Source organism: Ochotona princeps, chromosome 2 (genome assembly GCF_030435755.1).
Source record: "Ochotona princeps isolate mOchPri1 chromosome 2, mOchPri1.hap1, whole genome shotgun sequence".
NCBI lineage: Eukaryota > Metazoa > Chordata > Mammalia > Lagomorpha > Ochotonidae > Ochotona > Ochotona princeps.
The window spans coordinates 10333925-10357902 of record NC_080833.1 but is presented as its reverse complement, the minus strand read 5'-3'; the positions used below and the strand labels follow the sequence as shown (position 1 = coordinate 10357902).

Sequence of the window (23978 nt, the reverse complement as noted above, 5' to 3'; positions counted from 1 at the left end):
GGCAGCGAGAGAGAGAGAGAGAGATCATTCGTCTGCTGGTTCATGTGCCAAACGGCCACAACAGCTGGCACCAGGCCAGACTGATGCCAGGAGTGTGGAACTCCAGCTGGGTGTCCCACATGGAGGGAGAGGCCCAAGCAGGGGCCCAAAGCTCATAAGCCATCTTCTACTGCCTTCCCAGGTACATCAGCAAGAAGCTGGATCAGATGTAGAGCAGCTGAGACTCAAACTGGTGCTCCCATAGGGGATGCCAGCCTTGCACACGGTGGCTTCACATGCCAGACCCCACCACCAGCCCCAGTGATGACCACCTGTGCTGAAAGGTGTCCAGCTCACTTCTACTGACCCATCTAATCTTCCTACATCCCTCCGTAGGGCAAGCAGTAATGTTATCCATATTTAGCAAGTGAGAAAATACTCAGTGAGTGGAAAGGCACACAGCCCACCAGCCTGCAATCCCAGGCCAAGTGGATGGCCCACGTGTGTTCTAGGCCTGTCTCCCCAAGGCAGCAGGTGGGGGTGATGCTGCCCCACCCCATCAACCAGCTCTTGATACAGCACAGGTGCGCACCACATGAGCCTGCCCCAAAGAGCCCTTGGCACTCCCTTGGCTCTTGGGCAGTGGCTTAGGTGGAAGGGGCAGGGGCAGGGTGTGTGGGGTAGGGAAGGATCTCTTTCTTAGACTGTGTGCCCCTGGGTAGGGCAGCACCTGGGAGCTGAACGAGGCTGTTTCCTTTGACTCTTCCAGAGCAGAACCTAAGCCCACAGTGTCCAGGGCAGTGGGTAGTTCTCACCGCCTGCTCTGGAGATGAGCTTGGAGATCTCACCCTCAGGCTCAGCACACTAAGTCCTGCTGGCCAAATGCCCCTCCGCTTCAGGATCCTGCAAGGGACTGAGGTGAGGGTGGGTCTTCTATCCTGAACCATCCATTTCCAACTGGTTGAAAACAAAAGGACAGTGATTCTGAATGCATGGAAATGGTGTGACATTCAAATTCCAACGGCCAGACGCAGCACTTTGCTGCATGTACTGTCCAGTGGAGAGCAGTTGCTGCCACGAGTACCACGTGGCCACTGAAGCCAGACACGCTGACCTACTGGCTATTTACAAACAGGTGCGTCAGCCCCCGATTGCTCTCGGACCCCTCTGAGAACCAGACAGAGACCTGGCTCCGCTCCACTCAGAGAAGTGAGTCTCAGCATGTACACAGGGGTGGGGGGTGTGCTGAGGCCAGCAGCCGCTTGGGGCACCTGCTTCCCTCAGTGGAGTGTCTGCAGTCAAGTCCAGCCCCTTGGCTTCCCACTCAGCTTCCTGCTGATATGCCCAAGAAGCAGCAGACTGCTGCCACCCACAGTTCCTGGCTTCAGCCTGGCCTAGCCGCAGCTATTACACTCATCTGGAGACCAACCCAACATATGGAAAATCTCTCACACTCTGTCACTCTAGCCTTTCAAACAATTCACTAACTACATAAGCTAGTAAGTACATCTTGCAAGGATTTCTCCAAGTCTGACTCTTCACACCAAGCGTGGTAGCAAGCTTATTTCGAGTTCAGAGCCCTAGTTCTACATCCAGGAAACTTGGATCCAGGAAGAGGGGGGTGGCATAGGAAGGGTACCTGGCGCCGTAGCTCCTGCAGCTCCCGGCGGGCCTCCAGCCGTGAGCGCTCTACCTCCTGCAGCCCGGCTCGTAGCTCCCCAGCCTCCCGGCCCGAGGCCGCTCGTGCCTCCTCCAGGAGCGCCAGCTTCTGCTCCTTGTCCTCATTGGCAAGCTTCAGGCTGGAGGGCACAGAGAGAAGCAGATGCTGTGGATCCTGCGTGCTACAGGATCCTGAACTGGCTCTGCCCACTGCTCTGCCACCTGGCCACATGGTCCTCGGCCCTGGCAGAAGTAAACCAGTGACTGCAGGAGGGGCCTGGTTTCCCAGGTGACAACAGCACCGAGTCTGGACCAACCCCACTGCCATCCCATGGACCCTCTTTGTAGGAAGAAAGTCACATAAAATGCTGTGCTAACGGACAGAGATGCCTCTCTAGGCCGCTTCCTCAGCGCCATGGACCCAACACCAAGGTTCCAGGGACGAGGTGTGGAGGGCAAGGTCAGGGCTCCAGAAAGGCCCTCCACACTGGGGCTAAGTATTCCCCCATCCTGGGCCACTCACCTGATCCGCTCGCCCTCAGCCTTGCGCACGGCAGCTCGCAGCTCCTCATTGGAGCGCCGCAGGGCCTCACGCTCCTTGGCTCCCTCGCTCAGGCTGCGCCGCAACTCGCCCACCTCCTGGCGCTGGGCCTCATGGGCTTCCTGGCTCTCACGCACCTTGCGCTGCGCCTCTAGCAGCTCTCGCCGCAGCCCGTCGCGGGCGTCCTCCAGCAGGCGCAGCTGCATGCGGAGCTCCTCAGCCTGTGCAAGCAGGTCAGGGCTCAGCAAGCCCTGGAGCTGGGCCAGAAGGGCCTGCACCGACGCTCTGACCAATCTGTGCCAGTTGGAGCTATGCTTTGGGGCAAAGCAAGCTGGGGGCAGAGGCTTCTCACCGGAAGTGATTCCTCATCAGTCAGGAGCATCCTGGGGGTCCCCCACTCCCCCCACCTCGAGTCCCCCAAGTCCCACATGCTTCATAACTGCTCATTGACCTCACATATAGGGGAGGTCAGCTGCTCTCCTGCCCCCTCCCCCGACTTCCAGGGGACAGCAGGCGTGTATGGCCAGCAAGGCCCAGGGAAGTTCACCTCACGCACGCAGGACTCATGCTGCTTGCCCAGCTCACGGGCCTGCTCCTGCAGCCTCTTCACTTCCTGGGCATGCGCCGCAGCAGCCTCCTCAAGCTGGGCCCGGAGATCATGCAGCTCAGATGTCAGCGCATTCACGGTACTCTGGGACACATGGGCCCCTCAGATGTGGTCCTGTTGCAGCCTCTCTGCTCCCCACTGCCCACTTCCGGCTTCAAATGCAGCCCTGCCCAGCCCCTCTGTGGAACCCTCCATGTCAGGGACCAATGGCTGAGCAGCTGTTCGCTCTGAGACTAGGGGACTGCCCAGGGTGAAGTTGGGCCACCTCCCTCATATGGGGGCTCCCAAAGGAAGGGACCTCCCCACTCAGACAGAGGGGAACAACCGCCCTGCCTGCCCTACCCGGTCCTGCTCCTGCCGGCTCTGGGCATCTCGTTTGTGCCGCTCCATGTCCAGGGAGATGGCGGCCAGGCTGTGGCGCACACCCATCAGCTTCTCTGACAGCGCCGCCTTCTCAGACTCCTTCAGGGATAGAGCCTGGGCAAGGGGGCAGGGAACAGAGGGCTCCGTGTCAGCAGGTCCTGGGGGTATGTGCAGATCTTCTCCCTGCCTGCCCTGAGAACTGTGCCCACTGGCACACGGTGGGTCCTGGGTAGAGGTGCACGCTCACCCTTTACTGCGGCCCTGCAGCAGGGCGACTGGTGGCAGCAGCAACCTGAAGCTGAGCCTTCTGCTTTCCCTTTACGGATGGGACCAGGGTCCTCACAGAGGCCAACTGACTTGCCCAGGGTGACCCAATTGGTGGGGACAGGAGGTGGATGCAGGCTACACGGCCTCCACTATGCTGCGGAGGTCTGGAATGAGTTTGCGTTGGAGAGGGTCAGCTGACGCCCATGGGCATTGTGGGGGTGGCTTAGAGGACGGCAAGCCTGTGGTGGGATGAGTGATGGGGAATGGGGGTGGTGTTCTGGTATCACCATCAGAGCTGCTGTCCCCCACACGTCCATATGGCCAGGCACGGTGCTCAGCGGCACCTCCCCAGTTGAATAAACTGAGGCCCAGGAAGGGAGGCAGCCTGCTCCAGGGATCTTGGCCATTGAGCAGCGAAGGCGGCACCCACAGCACCTACACACCTGCTGCTTCTCACTCTCGGCCAGAAGCAGGCCTTCGTCACGCTCCTGCTGCAGGGCTGCGATCTCCTCACTCAGTTCCTCCTTCTCAGCTTCCAGCCGGGCCAGCAGTTCCTCTTGTTCCCGCTGCAGCTGGCTCTGCAGCTGTGCCCGCTCCGTCTCCAGTTCCCGCCATGCCGCCTCCTGGGGGCAGGACCCAGGCACATGTGATACAGCAGGCCGGGCTCAGGAGGCCCCCTGCGAACCTCAGGGCAGAAGGGTTGTCTGTCCCCCACCCCTGCACACATCCCCCTGAGAGACAGGGTAACAAGGCTGGTGCAGGAATTGGGGGACATGAATGAGGTCAACTCAGGAGGTCCTAAGGGTAAGAGGCATGAGGGTGAGGGGACAGAGGTTTGGCTCCCTGGGGAGTGGGCGGATGGGTAGAGCCCAATGGCAAAGGACAGCCCACGAGGGGTGCAACTAGGCCCTGGAACTTTGTGTACAAAGCAGAGGGAGGTGACTTTTCTTCACGTGCTACACTGCCTCCTTCTGGAGAGATGTGGTAATAGCCACCCACAGCCAAGGTGCCCCCTGAAGCCAGGCAGCCCCAGTCCAGAGTGCCCCAGCGGACAGTATCCCAGCACCAGGAATATTTGCTGGCATAAGTGCCTGGCACCGTGCTAACCCTTTCACATGGCTCATCCCACCTCCCACTCACAGTACCTTGTCTCATAGCCTATTAAATCCACAGGGGTCCTTCCCACACAAAGAGTGCTTCTTAACAAAAGCATTTCTCTGTTATGCATCAGGTCAGCATCCCCTCCACAATGAGGGTCACTAGGGCTGGACCTGCATAACAAGGACTGGCTGGCCCCAAGGCCTCCATGGCAGATATGGAGTTTCACAGACATGGAGCCCAAGGCAGAGGAAGGAGGATGCATTGCCTGGCATCACAGAGGACCCAGACGCAGAGCCCCACGCACCTCCCTCTCCTACCCAGCCGCCCAGACCTTTTCTCGCTGGAGCCGCTGCAGGTCCTCCTCGTGGGCCACCTGCTGCTCCCGCAGAGAGGCCTGGGCCTCCCGCTCAGCCTGTACCAGCTTCTGGGCCAGGAGCTCCTTGTCCAGGGCCACCTTCTGCTCTGTGGCTATCATCTGCTGCCGTAGGCCCGCCAGCTCCCCTGTGCCACGGAAAGGAAGAAAGGTCAGGGTGGTTCAAACCGCCTCCTGCCTGGGGCCAGCAGACTCAGATGGGAGGTGAGTGTGGGGAGGTGAGCAAAACCCCAGCAGGAGAGGCCAGGCCATCCTGGAGAAGTGGCTGGTCCTTTCCTGGCCTCTTTTCCCTTCCGCTGCACGGGCCCTCCAGCCTTCTCCTCTTGGCCTCCCTGGAATGGCTTCCAAGAGTGAAATGACTGGGAAAGGAGGTCCTCTTAAGTGGGAAGGACTTCAGAAACATAACAACTCCTACCCCAGCGTGTGCACCCCAGGCCAGGCTAAAGACTCCACAGATAACACAGCAACGCCTCTGGGTAACACGCCCAGGTCAGCCTCATCTCTACTGGGAGTTCAGTGAACAGCAGTCATTTTTCAAAACTATCCAACTTTACAGTGAGCACCTCCTTTTAAAAATGTTTATTTATTGGAGCCCGTGCTGTGGCACAGTGGGTCAAGCTTTGGCTTCCAACACCTGCGTTCCTTATCAGAGTGCCTGTTCAAGACCCATCTGCTCCACTTCTGAAGCAGCTCCCTGCTAGTGTACTTGGCAAGGCAGCAGACCTGAGCCCCTGTCAGCCACATGGGAGACCTAGATAGAGTTCTAGGCGCTTGGCTTCAGAGCATGGCAGCTATGTGCAGAGTGAACTAGCAGACTGGAAAGCTCTCTCTGCATACCCCTGGCTTCCCCATCACTCAAATAAATCTTTTTTAAGAGAATTTTAAAAATTATTTATGCATTTTCATTTAATTTGAGAGGCAGAGAAAGACCTTCTGTTACTTGGTGTAAAGCAAGGCATTTGGTCACTCAATCGGGGTCTCCTAGGTGGACAGCAGGGACCCACCTACTTGAGCCATCACTTGCCTCCCAGGGTGCCCACCAGCAGGAAGCTGGGACAGAGCGAAGCTGGGACTGGAACCAAGCACGCTGACGGGGCAGTCCTCTGTTGTCTGCTGGCCACAGACGCCCTCAGTGGAATATGAGCCATCAGCTCCCACACAGAGGCGCCCCCACTTAGCAGGCCCCGGCTGGGTCCTGGCTGACACAGGTAACATGCACCCAAGTAGGAGTTGTGTTAATGTGCGGGGAAGGGGGAAGTGGGGAGCTGTGGGCTGAGGGCTGGGGGGGAGGGGCCGAATAGCTCCGAGTACTCCCCTCGTCCTGCAACACAGCTGCCACCTGTGCAGAGCCAGGCACGATGTCGCCTAGTCGTGCTAGTTTCACCTCCCTCTGGCAGCTGGCTTAAGCTGGTGGCCGGGACCAGCAGCCCAGGGAGGGCAGGGGCTGGCTGAGATGAGTGGCAGCACAGGACTGGAACCTGGGTTAACCAAACCCCCCAGCTCTGTGGAACCCCAGATCTTGACAGGACTGCAGTCCAGCAGGAGCCTGCGTTGCCCCACTCCCCCAGCTCCTCCCAGTTCCCCAAGCCCCCAGCCCCTCGTACCAGTCAGGGTTTCCTTGGCCAGCAGCAGGGCTTGTCCCTCCGACTCCAACTGCTCCCGGCGGGCCTCAAGTTGGGTCAGCTGCCGCTGCACATCAAACAGGTTGCTCTCCAGGGCTTCCTTCTCCAAGCTGCAGCACACACATACCCCCTGAGGCCCTGTGACGCAGATGCGGGGCCCCAGGAAACTGTGGGTCTCAGGGCATGACCAGCCTTGGGCCAAGTGCCAGCCCACCTGCCCGGCTCAGTCCATGCTCCCTGGGGAAGGCTAAACCACAGCTAGGATGTGTTGGTAAGCCAAGCTCCTAAGTAACTGAAGCAATGCCCCACAGCTCCAAGGCCAGGGCATGACTGGCCACTGTGGCCCTGAGCAGATCCCCTGGGGTGGGGGCACAGTCCCCTTTCCCCTGCTCATCCCAGCCTTACCGTAGGCGGGTGGCCTCCTCTGACAGGCTCCGGCCTTCACGCTCAGCTGCAGACAGCTGCACAGCCAGGCTGGCCCGCTCCCTGGCCAGCGCCTCCTTCTCCCGGGCTGCCCGCTCCAGCGCTTCCACCTGCCGCTGTGACTCCCGCCGAGCCTGCTCCAGCTCCTGCTCCCGTCCACTCAGCTGCCGGGAGAGCTGGTGCCCCGCACACAGGTATGTGAGCATCGCTCCCAGAACCCCCAGCCACTCACCAGGGCAGCACCCAAGTTAGTGCCTAACACAGCCCTGGTAGGCAGGAGGCCCAGGTTCAAAATGAGCTCATCCCCTCCCCCAAGCCTATTGCCTGCACCTGCCACACCCAAGCAGGCCTTCACTACTCTTTGGGAGCCACCGACCTTCAGTGTAGTCGGAGGTCCCTCCGGGAAACTGACCCTGATGGACAGACTCCATAGCAGGGTCCCTTCTAACTGCAACACCCCCAAAAGCTTCTGGTCTACATATTACCATTGTAACTTTTCTGTACTCAATAGTAGCTGGAGGACAGGACAGCCCATGCCAGGCGCTCACATGAGTTTTCTCACACATTCTTCAACACAACCCTCTGTGGTAAGGACTCCCAGCCCCATGTCACAGCCAGGGCCACCGAGGCACAGCAGCCTGTGCAAATCCCCAGCTGGCAGACGCTGTAGCCCCAGTTGGAAGCAGACTCGAGGGCCTGTGACTTAGCCCAGGACAGGACCAGGAGGCCAGGCGCCCCATTGCCCCCGCCCCGTCCCAGACTCCCAGTCTACCTGGGCCAGCTGCTCCTGCAGCTGCGTGCGCTCCCTGCGCAGTGTGGGCAGCTGCTGCTCCAGCGCCTCCCGCGCATGCTCTGCAGCCCGCAGGGAGCCCTCCAGGCCCTGCCGCTCCACCTCCTGCTCCAGTCTCAGCTGCTCCAGCCGGCCCTGCTCGCCCAAAGCCAAGGTGGCCTCCTGCTCCGCCTGCCGCTGCCGGCCCAGCAGGGCTGCCTTCTCTTCTTCCAGCTGTGGGATCCAGCAGAAGTGAGACTGAGTGACCCAAGGCCAGGTGGGCCTCCTCCACCACCCGTCACAGCCAGGCCAGAAGACAGGAGGACCCAGGGGAGGGGGACGAAGGGTTCAGTGAGACAGCATTAGGAGAGAGGTGGGGTCCAGGACAGACAGGTGCAGGGTGTTTGGTGGGGGTGGGTCAGGCTGGTAGGCTCTTGCTCATACCTGGGCCACGAGGCGGTTCAGCTCCAGCTTGTCCTGAGCGAGGCTCTCATTGAGGGCGCTCAATTTGGACAAGGAGTCACGTAGTGAGGCCTCCTCTGCCCTCAGCTTGGTCATGGTGAGCTCCAGCTCCACTCGGCCAGCCTCAGCCTGCAGGGCGGCCAGCCAGGGAGACAGGAGGGGGAGGGGCAGGAGGTGAGGAGATACAAGATTCGGAGATGTGGGACAATGGTGAGACCCCACAGGAGACACACAAAACCACGGGCAGGAGCAGGTGTGCATGAGAAGCCACACTGCACAGCTATGCCAGGAGAACCTCCATTTCTGCTGTACTGCCCAGGGCCCAGGCTAGCAGGACAGGGGCAGGCACCCACCCAGGACTCTCATCAACCCAGGACCTGGGTCCAGAGTGGGACTGGATAGGCCTAAGCTATATGCACTACCCTCCTTCTGGAAAAGCAGGGACATGGCTATTAAGCAAAGTTAGGAACTTGGGTCAGAGGTCAGACTGTGACCTCTGTGGGGCAAAGGTCAGCTTGAAACAAGATCAGTCCATGGCCAGGGGCCCAGGGAGGGAGGCAGGTTCATGGCCCACGTGGCAAATAGGGACGCACCTTGGTCAGCGCCTGGGTCACCTCGGCCTTCTCGGCCTGTAGCATGTCCCGCTGCAGCGTGGCACCGCTCAGCGCCTCCCGCACCTCCACCAGCTCCTTTGCCAGCCCTGAGCGCTTCACTTCCAGCTGCTCCAGCTGCCGGTGGCTGCAGGACACAAGGGTGGGTGGGAGCCCTGCAGCACCCAACAGGAGGCTGAGCCAGGGGCCTGGCGGCAGGGGAGGGTGGGTGGTGAGGGGGACCAGGGAGTCACCCGCAAGGACACTCTGGGCTTCAGTCTTCACATCTGGGTGATGGAGTAACACCTGCCCTATGAAGCTGCTATCAGGATACTACATGCGGTTCTTGCCTGACAGCTTCCCCCAAGGGCCTTCACACACAAGGATATCCACCCCCATCATGCAGAGGACATCATCATCACACAACACAGCTACTCCTTCGACTAAGTAGCCATGTGACCTGGAGCCAGTCATATGGCCTCTCTGTGCCTCAGTTTCCCCACACCACCTTCTCCATCACAGCATGACAGTTAAGTGAGAATCTGTGGCTGGCATTGAGCATCAATATGAAAACTGCAAACTATAGACAACTCCTATCATTTTAAACTTAAAAATCACTATTATCATCCTTTTCCTCTTCCTTAGTGCTACGATCAGCACACACTGCCTCCTCCTATCAGTTCTTTACTCCTGGGTGACACCACCTCCCTGGGGAGGCTGGCGCAGTGACCCGGCACCAGGCAGAGGGGTGTGTGTGCAGGGTCCCTTGGGGCAGGGGCAGGCTGCTCACCTGCGCTCCAGCTCTCGGCGAGCCCGGGCCACCTCCTGCACCGTGTCATCCTGCTCCTCCTCCAGCCGGGCCCGCTGGCGTTGCAGCTCTGCCTGGGCGGCCTGCAGCTTCTCCATCTCCTGCCCAAGCTCCTGGGCCCGCTGCTGGGCCACCTGCAGGCTGTGGGCCAGGCTCTCCTTCTCCCTGCAGGATAAGCGGCGCTACTGGGAAGCCAGGAACTGCACAACACCCTGTCCTCAAAGGTGCGTGTCTCTAGGAAGCCTTCTCTGACACCCCCAAGTGTTCAAAACGGGGGACAATTTCCAAGCGGGGTAAGTGTTCAGCCTCAGGGAGATCCTTAAGCCCACACGGCTCTCACTCCTGATTCTGGCTTCTGGAAGGCAGGGACAACGGCCCAGGAGCATGGGCTCCTGCCCCCCAGGTGGAAAACCTGGATTCAGATTAAAAAAAAAAAATCTCCAAGGGGTTAGTGATGTGGCATAGGGGGCTAGGCCAACACTTCCAACACCACTGTCCCATATGGTGCAGATCCAATCCTGGCTGTTAGGCTTCCCATCCAGCTCCTTGCCAACGCATCTGGGAAGGCAGTAGGGGACCACGGCCCAAGTGATTAGGGCCCTACCACCTACGGGGGGCCACCAAGGTGGAGCGCCTGGTTGTTGGCATCAGCTTGGCCCAGCCCCCGCTGCAGCGGCCATCTGAGGCATGAGCCAGCCAGTGGAAGGCCCCTCCTGTCCCCCTCTCTCTGAGACCTTTCAGACAACTAGAGAACTCCTACATGCAAATCTCTGAGAAACCTGGTGTATTGGAGTCCTGTCCCCAGAACTCCCTGAGGTGACAGGCGTGTTCCACGGCCACGTACAGAAACGCGAATGGTCCCTGGGGAGTGCCCGCCCGGCACCTGCTCAGGAGGTCGTTGGCGCTCCGCAGCCGCTGCGCCTCACGCTGCGCGTCCTCCCGGGCCTGGGCGGCCCCCGCGGCCTGGTCCCGCAGCTGCCGCAGCTGCTCCTCCAGGGCGCGCCGCTCGTCCTCGCCCTCGCTCAGCTGCTTCCTCAGGGTGCCCAGGAGCTCCTGGCTCGCCTCATAGCGCCCACGCATGTCCTGAGGCATGGGGTCTCTGAGTGCGGGGATCCCGCGACCCTCTGCGGACCTCTCAGCTTCCCGCACGTCCTTCACCTCGCTGGCAAGGACACTTTCCTGGGGACCCCTGGGGAACCCCGACAGATCCCAGCACCTCTCAACTTCACCAACCCTCCTCCCAGGCTCCGCCCCACTACATCCTGGTCCCACCCTCGGACTCCACCCCCTCTATTGCCCCGCCCACAGCTGTCCAAGCACCGCCCCCTCTGACTTAGATTCCGTCCTCTGCTCTGGAGCTCCTCAGGGCTCCACCCTGCGGCATGGGGGTCGGGAGGCTCAGGCTCCTCCTACAGGGGGCTTGGGCCCCGCCCCAGATCTATAGCCCCGCCCAATACATATAGCTCTGCCCCAGGATTATGGCCCTGCCTCAAAACTATGGCTCCACCCTCAAGACCTCAGTCCTCTCCAGGACTGAGGCCACACCCCAAACTTTGACCCCGTCCCCATGGCTATGGTCCCGCCCCACACCTTGGCCCCGCCCCCAAACCCCTGGCAGTGCCCGCCCACTTACTCCAGCCCAGTCCCACCTGGACCTGTAGCTGACGCTTGTGCAGGGCAGAGTGGATCAGGGTGAGCGTGGAGGAGTCGGAGCAGGCTGGGGACGGGCCGCGACGCGGGGAACGGCCGCGGCCGGGCGAGCAGCGCCGTGGCGGCGACGGGGTCCGCGGGCCCGAGAGGCCCCGCAGGCTGCCATCCGAAGCGTCCGCAGTGCGTTCGGAGCCGCTTAGCTGGACGCCACTCTCTGTATCTGACAGTACCGCCTGGTGGTAAAGTTGAAAGGCAGCAGGAACAACCTGAGTTAGCTGGGCCAGCGAGGCTTCCTCCTAATAATGTTCCTTCCCACAAAAGCCTTCCAGATTTCACCTCCGCCAAGGCAGGGCCCTCAACCTGCCAGACGGGGCCTCCCATTCATTGGTATGACATCGTCCTGCTGGACTTCTCACATATGCAGCCAGGCAGTGCTCGGCCTCCCCTTGCAGCCTGGGGTCCCCCAGGGCAGAGACCACCAAGCTAGCAGGGCTGTGCAACAGCAGCCTGGGGTCCCCAGGCCTATTCCCCATCATTCAGCCCAAGGCCACCAGAGGGTGGGCAGGCAGACCTGCCTGAGGTTCCTAGCTCACCCCTCATCACTCCCACCAGCACCTGGGCCAGATCCCGCAAGGTCTGCTGCAGCCCCTCTCCATCCTCTGCCTCCGCTGCCTGCTCCTGTAGCCGCAGGGATTCCTGGGGGGAGGTTAGGGAGGCTCAGGAAGGCTGGCCAGAAGCTCTGCCCACACCTGAGCCTTTCTCTTCTGCCCAGCGCCTCCACCCCCGCAGCCTCCCTGCCTTCGGGGACAGAACACGCTGGGGAGTCGTGTCCCATCCCAGCCACACAGGCCTAAGCTTGTGTCCACGGATGTGCCTGTCCTGGCCCCAGCCCTGCCCCACCTGGCCCCATCTCTGGGCTCTGCATCTCACCAAAGCCTCCAGTCTCTCGGCAAGGGCCTTGTTGGCCTGATCCTTCTCCAGACCCTGGCTCCGAAGTTGCTCCACTGCCTGGGCCAGCTCTGCCGCTCTGCAGATGAGGGGACCAACATAGGATAGGGACCCACTCCAGCTCCTGGGTCAGGCTTCCCTAGACTTGGGGTGGGGGAGCACAGTGAGAGGGATCCAGGAGCCACCTGTGTAGCTGTGTGACTTTGGGCAAGTTACTTTCCCCTGCCTCAGACTTCTCTTCTGTGAAATGGGCATGAGCTCACCCCCTGGCATCATCTGTGGGTCTGGTCCAGGAGGCAGGAGGACTTGGGCACAAGTTCCAGCAGCAGAAGTTAAACTGCTCATGATGTGCTCTGGACAAAAAGCCTTGGACCCTCCATTAGGGTGCTGGGGGCAGCTTGGCTGAGCCCTCACAGGAGAGATCAAACTCCTGGGAGACAGACCCACTCTCCATCGCCCACTGAGTCTCCAGGCACTCACGCCATGGGGAAGCCTGCCTTGGCAGCCCCCATGGCCACCCACCTGGCACTGAGGTCAGCCTTGTCCAGGTCGCTCTGCACCTGCAGCTGGGCCAGGTCCTGCTCACGAAGGACCTTCTCCCGCAGCTGGGCCTCCAGCTGGGCCTGCAGCAGGGCCTGCTTCTCCAGGGCAGCCTCGACCCGCCCCTCGGCCAGCTGCAGGCCAGCACTCAGTCCCAGGCCCGCCTCCTGGATGGCGCGGGACGTCCGAGCCAGCTCCCCTCCCAGCTGCAGCAGGTCCCTGGGCGGAGAGGGCACAGAAGGGGATGGGATGGAGGGTGGCTCCCAAGTGCAAACTCCAAGTGTACTGAGAGGCCATTTGTCACTTCAGATTGGGGGAAAAAATAGAAGTCACATCACACTGTCTCACTTAGCAGGTGGAAGGGGACGCAGATACATAGGCAGAGCAGGAAAAGCTAGGGACACAGAGGGCAGCTGCCTCACCAGCTGCCCCTCTAAGGGAGTGTCCCAAAGGGATATGACCAACCCCAGCACAAGCTGACCCAGTTGTCCCTTGGGTTCTGTGGGGGACTGGCCCCAGGGCTGCTCACAGCTATCAAACTCCACGGGTACCTAAGTCCCTCCAATAAAGTGATATAGGACCGTCATCTAACTGTACATTAAATCAGCTGTGGATTACTTCTAACACCTAACAAGGAAACTGCCATAAGTAGTTGTTATTGGAGGAGATATGGACAGATGGCTGCATGTCTCCAATGTATTCTTTAATGTATTTGAGACACAGGCTGAGAAAAAGTTTCATCCACTGGTTCACTCTACAGACCCTCCCTGCATATCCTTCTGAATTGTCAACCCTGTGAATGTCAATCCTGCACATGTGTAAAACGCAAATGTTTAAAATGCAGATGAAAATGAGAAGCATTGTCAAGCCATCAAACAGGTTAAATAGTTCCTTCTCACCAATGAACTAACTATCCCCCAGGGAACCCAGTGGTCAGGAGGGACCTCAGGGAAGGGCTTTGCTCTAGAACTCCTCTGTACCGAAGGCAGTGATGAAGGAGAACAGCACCATGTTGCAACCTCTGAGGATTGTCTGGCTCTTGGCATCGGGTCAGTGTTGTGGCACAGTGAGTTAAGCTGCCACCTGTGACTCCGCATCCCATACAAGGACTTGTTTGTATCCTGACTGCTCCACTTCCCATCCAGTTCCCTGCTAGGGAGCCTGGGAAAGTAGAAGAGGATGACCCAAGGGCTTGGGCCCCTGCATCCACATGGGGGAGCCAGAAGCCTCTGGCTACTGGCTTCAGCCTAGTCCAGCCATTACTGTTGCTGTGTCAGCCCTGGCCCCGACCCTGGATCTTCACTTTGCCCCACTGGATGCCCCACCAAGTCAATACTTGAGCTGTGTCCTCCATCTGGAGACCCCCAGCTCTGCTGGATGCAGTGTCTCTGTCCCTCAAGGCTTGCTGCCCATCCCGGCTCCTGCTGCCCCCCACCAGCCTTTAGCTTTGCTGCAACCTCCACCATCCCAAGCCTGCGGCACATGTCCTCTGTCCCCTTTGCTGTCCCTTAGCACTCCCATCCTCAGGCTGGACCCCAAAGGTCTGCCTGGTTACCACTAGCAATTGCAAGGTCCCTGCTAGCAGTAGTGAATGTTCTAGGGAATTATTATTATTATTATTATTATTATTATTATTATTATTAAGAGCTGGGCCTGCCTGAAGTAGGGAACCAGGAGCTTCTGTTGGGTCTCCCACATGGGTGCAGGAACCCAAGGCTTTGAACCACATTCCACTGCCTTCCCAGGACATAATCCAGGAAGCTGGATTGGAAGTAGAACAGTCAGGACTTGAACTAGCTCCTATGTGGGATGCCGGCATCACAGGTGGAGGATTAGCCTACTCTACCACCGAGTCAGCCCCATTCTAGTGAATTCAAAACAAAAGCTGTGACAGACATTGTGGTGCAGTGGCCTGAGCTGCTGCCTGTGACCCCTGTACTCCATATTCAGACACAGGTTGGAGTCCCAGCTACTCTGTGCTTCTGATCCAGCCTCCTGCTACTGAGTGTCCACTGGCCCAGTGCCTGGCCTCAGGTACATGTGTTGAGTTCAAGTTGTGCTAAGTTTGACCTGGAGAGCAGGCTGGGCTCCCAGCAGCTGTCACCCCTTCCCCAGCCCCGCCCCACAGTGGCCCCTCACCTCTCAGTGTACATCTTCACCTCGCTGACCAGCCGGCGGACCCCCACCACCTGTCTCCAGAGGACAAGCAGGCGGCTGTGCTCGCTGCTGAAGTAGGCGTTGAAGGACTGGAAGGGAGGTAGAACACGTAAGAGCTCGCCCAGGGGTGCAGCTGGCACTGTTCCAGGATGGACAGGAGGCACTGTCACCCAGGAAGCAGATGGCTCCGCATGGGCCAGCCCGGAGCCCATGCAGGGGCTGTGTCAGAGCGGCCATTCTGAGGCACCCTCTGGCACAGGGGAAGCTGGGTTTTGATGCCTCTCCTGGCTGCAGGGTGCAACAAGGAAGAACAGAGGGTACCAGCCACCTCCGCTTGCCTCCCAGCTGCCCACCCACTCTCCTGTGCTCAAAAGACAAGACAGCACCTGCCACATGCTGTCACTACAAGGAAAACGCACATAGGCACGGTGTACCTGGTTGGTGACAAGGGCCAGAGAAGGTTATAATGTCTACCTCTGCTGAAACGCTCACTGGGTCCGCAGCCCTCATCTCCTCTGTCCCCTCTCTCCCCTCCTGCGCCCACCTCCTCCTCGCGCCTCCACGCCGCCTCCCGCTGCTCCAGCTCCTTGCAGCTGCGTGTCCAGTCGCTGGTCACTTTGCGGATGTCCTCGCTGAGAGCCTGGTTGGCCGAGCCTGCCTGCTCCAGCTGCTCTCGGAGCATGGCGTTCACCTGTGCCAGGCTGGTGCTCCTGGGCAGACGGGAGGGGGACAGGTAGGTGTTTACCTAGGGAGAGCCACTGTGCCTTCCCCCAGACGTGCCCTCACCTCTGCTGTTCCTCCTCCAGGCGGATGACAGCGCTCTCCAGATCATGGCGGTGCTCCGCATCCTGGTAGGGGAGTTGGGGGAACATCAGGTTGGGCAGGCAGAGGAGAGAGAGCCTGTCCCTGCCACTACCACCACCCTGCCCTGGCATGCACCTGCAGCCGCTGCTGCTCCAGCTCTGTAGATTTCTCCAGCAGCTGCTGCTCCAGCTCTGAACACTTCTTTTTGTACTGGAGAATCTGGGAGAGGTGGGGGGCAGTCAGGGATTAGTTCTGGGTGCTGCAGGCAGGGTGGTGCAGGACAGACGGAGCACACGGCGAGGGGAGAGGAGGGAGTGGGTGACCCTGACCTTGGCCTGTAGCCGCTGCACCAGCTGGGCCTGCCGCTGCTGGCCCTCCTGGTAGGCCTGCAGTTTGCGCCGGTAGGAGGCCTGCTCCTCCTGCAGCTGCCTCCGCAGCTCCACGCTCTGCCGTACCAGCCCCCGGGGCTCCTGCGTCTCTGGCTCCCCACACTCCAGCCGCACAGACTGCTCCAGCTGCAGGGAAGGACCCTGGGTGAGGGTCCAGGCCTTCTGGGTAAGGCAGACCCAGGCCTTTCTGCATGGGGTGCCAGGTTTTGCCCGGCCCACAATGCCTTACTGATACCCTAGCATGGCAGTGGGGGGAGGGGGCAAACAAGCACATGGAAGCAAGGCCAGGGTGCTGCATGTATGCGTGGCTGCAACAAGGCCAGGGCATGCACAGACACAAGCAAGGGGACTTACAAAACGCACTCCTGCAAAACACAAAGGTGTGGGCAGTGGTAAACCCTGCAGGCCCGCACCGCGCCTGCCTGCACCTCTCCTCCAGAACACAGCCCAGCTGAGGCCTATGATGAGTCATGCCCAGGTCTCCCTGCCCCCACCCCACCCACACACCAGGGGGAGCTCGGCAGAGCCTGGCAGTGTGCTCCCCATGGCAGCTCTGAATCACGACAGCGCCGGGCTGCAGCACGGCTCTGGCTCAGTTAATGCCTGTTGAGATCATAAATCAAGGGCATGAGCATGTGTGAATATGTCCAAATCACACATGTGCATGTGTGAGCTTGGAGGCATGCACTCCCGCAGTGTGCTCGTGCAGCCCCAGCCGCGCACAGGGTGACACAGAGGGAATGCCTGCAGGCATGGTGTCAGATGGGTTGAGGTGCATACCAATGCTACGCCCTCCAGTCCGGCTCAGTGACACATCATATTCCCTCCTCTCCCTTATTCACAGGAAGCCTCCAATGCCACCCACCTCTCCCTCCAGGCCCCTCTGCACCCAGGCAGGACACCTGCCCTCTCTAACGCCTTGAGTCACCTGCTGGTCCCAGATGGCCCTGAGGTCTCCTGCCCAGCTGTGAGGGTTATGAGCTGAGACAGGTTCAGGGTGAGCTGAGCAGGGTAGTGAAATTGCACACGAACCAGGGAAAAATACAGGGTGACCTCCAGTCCTCCTAACTCCAATGCTAGCTACACCACAACAGCTAGCTCCCCCTGCCCAGAGCCAGGCCTGCCACAACCTGGCAGGGTATCCACAAGGGTCCAGGCCTACCCAGTCTCCCCAGGTGGGGACTGTGAGACCCTCACAGAGCTAATAATAGCCACCTCTCAATCCATCCACCACCAGTACACATTGAGGGACAGGGGCCACTGCCCAGAGGAAAGGGCTGCCACAGGCTGCATGGGCTGCCCACTCAGTGGAAATGCAAACCAAGGATGCCTGGTCAGTTGGCAGGGTGCCCACCTCTGTGTGTGTACAAATTCCCCTTGCTGGGTACCACAGATGTGTTTTGTCATCCATCTCCGTGTGGGACCCACGTGTGTGCTGGTACATGCTGACCATCGGGTGTGTCCGGGCCTTCCCAAGGACCGAGAGAGGTGGTGCCTGGGGTGGGAAATGTGATATGGTGCCAGCGTTGAGTCCATGTATGTCAGGGCATGAGCACCTGTCGGCTGCCTGTGTGAACTGCTGGGAGGTGTGTGCACAACCAGACATGCGTGCATCTGGGGAGGGTGTCCCCTCATGGGTGTCCAGCACTGTAGGTCTCCGTGGGACCGATGGTGGCTCTGTGCCTCAGGCACCAGACCCAAGGGCATGCCCTGTGCTGCCTGCATCGAGGAAAGTCAGTGGTGCAGTAGCTGGGTTTTCAGGACCCTCGGTACCATGGCAGCTGCGGAGTGTTGTCCATAACATCCTGCTGTGGAGGCATGCTACACTGTGCATACTTTCCGAGGCTCAGTGTGTCTCTGCAGTGCACTTTGTGGCTGTGCATCCCCATGTGAGGCAACAGCCCAAGCACCCCCTCTGACCCACGTGCCATGTGCTTTCATGATGTGGAGCCACGCCTTACTCCTTCCAGGAGCTCTGTCCCACAAACAGCTTCTTGTTTTGCTTGCAATTCAAAAGGCAAGGGAGCTGCTACCAGGTCAGGGATAAAAGAAGTTTAGGGTTTCCCCTAGCAACAGTCCCCCTTGTAACTGCATTCAGTTCACTCTGTCCAGGTTGCCATGGAGATGGGGGAGGAGGCCAGAGGATCAGCCAGGGGGTGTGGTCATTTCCTCTGGCCCCCTGCGGCCTCTCTCTGCAACTGCTCCAGCTCCACCCGGACTCTGAGCCCCTCTCTCTCCAACCCTGGAGTGACCTCTGGGAGCCCCTGCCTCAGTTTCCCTGCAGAAAATGCAATCAACAAGACAAGCATCCTGACCCTGCCACCACACACCATCCCAGGGTAGCTGTGGGTTTTTTTTTTTTTTAATTTTGTATTTATTTGAGAGAGAGAAAAGTGAAGAGAGCTATCCCACCCACTCACTAGATCATTCCCCAAATGTGTGCAACAGCCAGGAGTGGACAAGCCAAAGCTGAGTTCAGGGAACTCAGTCCGGAGCTCCCACATGGTAGCTGGTGCAGGAACTCAACCACTTGAGGCATCATCACAGTATCGCAGGGTGCACAGCAGCTAGACGCTAGAGTCAGGAGCCAAAATGGGCAGTCACACGTGGGCCCTCCAGTGCGGGACGCAGGCAGCTAACACCCCTGCTGCTGTGGGGTTTAAAGGACCAAAACAGGGTCCAACACAACGGTTCAACAGGCTAACCTTCTGCCATGCAGTGTTAACATCCCATATGGGCACCAGCTCGTGTCCCCCCTGCTCCACTTCCCACCCATCTCCCTGCTTACAGACTGGGAAAGCAGTGGAGGATGGCTTATGTCCTTGGGTCTTTGCAACCACAAGGAAAAAGCTCCTGGCTTCAGATCGGCCCAGCTCAGGCTTATGCAGCCACTTGGGGAATGAGCCAGCAGATGGAAGATCTCTCTCTCCTTTCTGTAAAATCTGCTTTTCCAATTAAAAAAAAAAAAAAATCTTTAAAAAAAAAAAGGACCAGAAAGGCTGACAGCCCCCAGCTCATCCCAGTAAGCACCAGCTACATCCATGGGGGCAGGCCTGCCACCTGCAGGCACAGCCCAGAGTGGGCAGCAAGGAGAGACTGCTCCAGCACCCTGGACCCCTCTCCCGGCCTCAGTTTCTCCAGAATCCTCTAAGACCCAGTCCCCAGGAAAGGCCTTCCAGGTCATTCTCATCCACTTCCCACCTCCAGGTGAGGTCTCACTCAAAGCATCTGGGACAGGCAATTCACACGCACCGGGTTCCTTCTGCATACCCTGCGGGCTTCCTTAACCACATGAGGAAATATTCCAGACTAACTCAGCCCACCATTTCCACCCATGCTGTGTCCCTGCAGGGAAGGACCTCCCACCTCCTCTTCCCTTCTCCTGCCAAATGGGCAGGAGGGCGCAGGTGGCAGAGAGCCGTGCAAGCTTCACTGCACATCCACAGCCAACATGTCAGGGACAGTCCCCAGGGGTCTGGCACTGCACCACGGGCCAAAATAGAGAGTTCTCACTGGGGAGGGGGCTGGCTCAGGGCCACATCACCAACAGCAATGTGGAATCCAGGGCTTTGTTCTGGTCTAAACACTAGTGGTTGCCTTAGGTTCCCTTCCTGGCCCTCAGCAAGCCTTAACAAGCTAGGGGCTTGGGCCCGGCAGCGTGGCCTAGCGGCTAAAGTCCTCACCTTGAACGCGCCGGGATCCCATATGGGCACCGGTTCTAATCCCGGCAGCTCCACTTCCCATCCAGCTCCCTGCTTGTGGCCTGGGAAAGCAGCCGAGGACAGCCCAATGCATTGGGACACTGCACCCGCGTGGGAGACCCGGAAGAGGTTCCAGGTTCCTGGCATCGGATCGGCGCACACCGGCCTGTTGCGGCTCACCTAGGGAGTGAATCATCGGACGGAAGATCTTCCTCTCTGTCTCTCCTCCTCTCTGTATATCTGACTTTGTAATAAAAATAAATCTTAAAAAAAGAAAAACAAAAAAAGCTAGGGGCTTGTCTAGGCAGTTGGTTACCAGGACACGGGCCTACGGGCAAGCATACACAGAGATGCATGCCCATTTCCCAGCCTCGGTTTGCAGGCCTCAGTGTATCCAGACCCACCTCAGGGACCTAGGACTCACCCCAGCTCTGCTAACTACTGCACAGGGAACCCCAGGCAAGTCCCTGGCCCTCTGGGTCCCTTCCAACTTACCAGGAACCAGCCACCCCCGGCACCCCAATTCTAGTTGTCTCTTCATGTCCAGCAAACAAAATCAGTACATCAAGCCCTAGGTCGAGAGCTGGGAGACCCGAGTTTCTGCCTGGAGTGTGACTGGGATTGGTACTTCCCCTGTTAACTGATCAGGAAGATAATGGTTTTGGTACAATGGAATGTGAAACACCCAGCACATTGTTGGCACATCGTAAGCACTCAATAAATAGTAGCTACCAAGACAGTGGTCATGTCACACCCACCCACCCACACAATTGGCTCCCAGCAGCCCCCACCCACTCCCTGCAGTCATCTGCCATAGCCTGGAGGCCCCAGACAGGCACCTGCATCCTGCCCCCTGGCCCAGACCCTCCTCCCTCCCCAGGCCTGCAGCACAGGTCCGGGATGATGTGAATTCTTCTGGCTAGGGATTCAGGCCTGGCTTCTCCTCCCTTCCTTGCCCAGGCCTCACAGGGGCATGGGTTAGGTCTGTGACTACCAGCGGAGACAGCCTGCTCCAACATCCAGCCTCAGCCTCGGCCCCAGCAGAGCCTGGGGAAATGAGAATCCAGTGAGATGCCCAGAGACCAGAGAGGTGACAAGGGCCTCTGGGGGTCTTGCTCTAGGTGTCTCACAGCCCACACAGGGCTGGGATACAGGGGAATCATGGAACCCTGGTGGCAGACTGCACTTTATCAAGTGACCGTTCATAGCAATGCCACATTACATGTGCCCTGCAGAAAACAAGCCCTGGGCCTGGTGTGGTAGCCTAGTGGCTAAAGTACTCTCCTTGCAAGCGTCAGGATCCCATATGGGTGCTGGTTCTAATGCCAGCAGGCTCCACTTCCCAGCAACTCCCATCCAATCAGTCTGGGAAAACAGTCGAAGATATCCCAAAGCCTTGGAACCCTGCACCCACATGGGAGACCCAGAAGCTCCTGGCTTCTGGCTTTGGATCGGCTCAGCTCCGGCCATTGTGGTCACTTCAGGAGTGAATCAACAGATGAAAGATCTTCCTCTCTGTCTCTCCTCTTCTCTGTATATTTGACTTTTCAATTTAAAAAAATAAATAAATCTTTTTTAAAAAAAAGAAGAAGAAAATGGGCCCTGAGAGTGGAGTGATCTCAAAAGCCACACAAGCACACACAGCCACAATCTGAACCCAGGCACCTATTGCCCAGGGTGCAGGCCCTGGTGGCAAGCGAGCCCCAGCCCTGCCTCAGCCACAGCCCCGGCAGCACCCACCCTCTCGGTGACTGCGTTGTACTTAATAGCAAGCTCGTCGCGCTCGGCCCGGCTCTGGGCCAGCAGATCCTCCACGCGGGACAGCTCCTGCTGCAACAGCTGATTCTCTTCCTGCAGTGGCAGCAGTGACGCCATCTCTGAGGCTGGTGGCGGGGCTGGCAAGGGGAGGTGAAACAGAGTTGGCTTCTGCTGGCTTCCAGTGGGCCCTTCTCCCCACTGCCCCCGCCGTGGCAACAGGTCCAGTGAGGCCCTGCAGAGGGGCTGCTGAGAGAGGCGGCAGTTCCAGGCCTGCACAGGGAGCTGAGGCAGGAAGGTGGAAGGGAGGGTCTGGGGCAAGACCTCTGAGAGCAGACAACTGTGCTCAGAGAAGCCCCCGAGGTGGCCAAGTCAAGAGACAGCTCCTGAGTTCTTGCACAGTCCTTCCCCAATTACTAGTCCCTGGGCCTCAGTTACGCTCCTCTGCAAAATGGATGGGACAGGCACCTGACCCTGCTAGAAACACATATAAAGCTCCCTGAAGCCCAAAGTTTCAAGTAATTTCTGAAGCTGAAATGGGGGAAGGTCAGTTTGTTGAAGCAGAGGGCAAGGAAGAGTTAGGAGGGAAAGGAAAGCCAGGGGTGGGGGGTGGTTTGCTCTTCTCCAGGTGGCTCCCCTCCCACCCTGGGAAGGACAGCTGGACATGAACCACCGGTTTCAGGTAGCCACAGCCCACTGGACACCGCCAACTTACAGGGAGGGCCAAGTCTTTCCCTGTCTGGGACTCTATTTCCTCGTCTGTAAAATGGGTCTCTCCTCCACAGGGCTGTGCCTGCCTCAGGTGAGTCTGCAAGAAGTAGATGCTAGTATAGTTATCTTTAGCATGACTGGGGGGCAGCAGGGGGCAAGGAGAGGACGAGAGAAAAGGTATGGGGGGAGGTGGAGGGTACCTGGGCTCTCAGGCTGGGACAAGTAGTGGGCAACAATCTTGCGGATGCGGGAAGGCAGGCTGGCACCCTGCAAGGCTGGGGCAGGATCGCCTGCGCTCAGGCCCTTCTCCTGGCCCGGCCTCAGGACACCACTCCCCAAAGTCTGCAGGAGAAGAGAGAGAGTTTCAGGGGGAGCAGGATCCCTGGGCACCCTGGCCTAGGGACAGAGGGGCAAAGTCCCTGCCCCCCAAGATGGGGATGCTCAGGAGATATCCAGGCACCTTGGAGTTAGCGCACAGCCTGGGCCTGAGGTTCAGAGACAGCCCACTGTCCCCACCCCACCCCCGCTCCAGAGAAGCACATCCTGAGGAGAAATAAATGGGCAGCCCGCGGGACAGCACGGAGAGCCCAGGGCTCCGATCCATCCAAGCTGGGTGGGCACAGCTAGACCTGAGTGTACAAGAACCCTAAACTCCAGGGCACAGGGGTAACAAAGCCAGGGTGCAAAGCACAGCCCCTGTGCACCCCATCCCCAACACACACAAATACGCAATCTACCCAGCCTGCTAGGCCTCTCTGCCCCACAGCACATAGTGGGGCAGAGTCCCCTGGAACCCACCTGGATAACTGTCTCCAGTGCCACCTGGGCCTCCAGAGACCCAGCCAGCCCCCGGTTCATGAGGAGGAGGAAGTGGGCTCCCTTGTGGCCCCTTCTGCAGGCCCCCCAAGACCAAGCTGAGCCTGCGTTGAGCAGAGCAGCAGGCAGATTAAGCTTAAATCCCGCGGTGACCCCACGTGACCAAGGCAGTGGGAGGAGCAGGGTGGGGGGAAAGGGGAGGGCAGAGGAAAGAGAACAGAGGGGAAGGGGAGCAGAGGGGGAGAGGAGAAGAGGAGGAGACAGGGGATGGGGGAGGGGGAAGAGGAGGAGCCTGGAGGCAAGGAAGTCCCTTGAACACACACACAGACACAGACACAGACACACACACACACCCTCTCCACCCTCCCCACACTGCGTGGTCCTAGGTCCGAGAGCTCTCCAACCTGGGGGTGGTGTCAGCAGGGTCCTGGACCACAGCTCCCCACAGCACAAGCAGGGTAGACAAAGCAGGTTGTGGGGCTTTGGGCCAGGCATGAACCCCTCCCACCTCTACTCCCACTCCCCACCCCCATTGTGTGCCCCAGGGCCACAACCTCAAACCTTGGCTGTGACCTCAGATGCGTCCCAGCTAAGATGGGGGCATTAGTGACACTTGTCTGTCGGCAATTCAGCAAAACATTGAGTGAGTGTGAGACGTGGTGCCAGGTTCCCCAGCGAGACATTTCTTTGGGAACGTTCCTTCATCTGAACCTCTGAACTGCACCACTCCCCACTGGCCAAGGGGCAGTCTGTTGTGGTTTCAGGCAGCTAGTTCGGGGTCAGGAATTTGCAAGCCACTCCTCCCCACCTATGTGTTCCCTCCTGCCCACCTGTGATGCTTACCTAGCACCACCTGGAACCTGAGACGGGGCAGCATTGTTGTGTAACCTCTCCCCTCACAAGCCCCCATAAACACCCATGACACCGAGGGGCTCGCTCTGTT

The 23978-nt window shown here is 59.1% G+C and overlaps 1 protein-coding gene across 2 annotated transcripts in view; it reads right to left on the bottom strand.

Moving 5' to 3' along the window:
- Positions 1 to 22565, bottom strand: part of CROCC (ciliary rootlet coiled-coil, rootletin) — a 32621-nt gene extending 10056 nt beyond the window's left edge. For both annotated transcript variants that reach the window (XM_004592328.4, XM_058675818.1), the window contains exons 1-24: positions 22420 to 22565; positions 21494 to 21648; positions 15993 to 16178; positions 15799 to 15882; positions 15646 to 15707; positions 15404 to 15569; positions 14842 to 14948; positions 12685 to 12921; positions 12145 to 12241; positions 11830 to 11910; positions 11214 to 11447; positions 10448 to 10647; positions 9547 to 9729; positions 8760 to 8904; positions 8149 to 8295; positions 7708 to 7938; positions 6918 to 7111; positions 6495 to 6622; positions 4849 to 5018; positions 3860 to 4039; positions 3129 to 3263; positions 2727 to 2870; positions 2162 to 2400; positions 1619 to 1778 (exon numbers count right to left, since the gene is read on the bottom strand). In XM_004592328.4, the coding sequence (XP_004592385.2) occupies positions 1619 to 1778; positions 2162 to 2400; positions 2727 to 2870; positions 3129 to 3263; positions 3860 to 4039; positions 4849 to 5018; positions 6495 to 6622; positions 6918 to 7111; positions 7708 to 7938; positions 8149 to 8295; positions 8760 to 8904; positions 9547 to 9729; positions 10448 to 10647; positions 11214 to 11447; positions 11830 to 11910; positions 12145 to 12241; positions 12685 to 12921; positions 14842 to 14948; positions 15404 to 15569; positions 15646 to 15707; positions 15799 to 15882; positions 15993 to 16178; positions 21494 to 21628 (3645 nt within the window). In that variant the 5' untranslated portion in view covers positions 21629 to 21648; positions 22420 to 22565. The remainder of the gene's footprint in view (positions 1 to 1618; positions 1779 to 2161; positions 2401 to 2726; positions 2871 to 3128; positions 3264 to 3859; positions 4040 to 4848; positions 5019 to 6494; positions 6623 to 6917; positions 7112 to 7707; positions 7939 to 8148; positions 8296 to 8759; positions 8905 to 9546; positions 9730 to 10447; positions 10648 to 11213; positions 11448 to 11829; positions 11911 to 12144; positions 12242 to 12684; positions 12922 to 14841; positions 14949 to 15403; positions 15570 to 15645; positions 15708 to 15798; positions 15883 to 15992; positions 16179 to 21493; positions 21649 to 22419) is intronic.
- Between the last annotated feature and the right edge of the window lie 1413 nt (positions 22566 to 23978).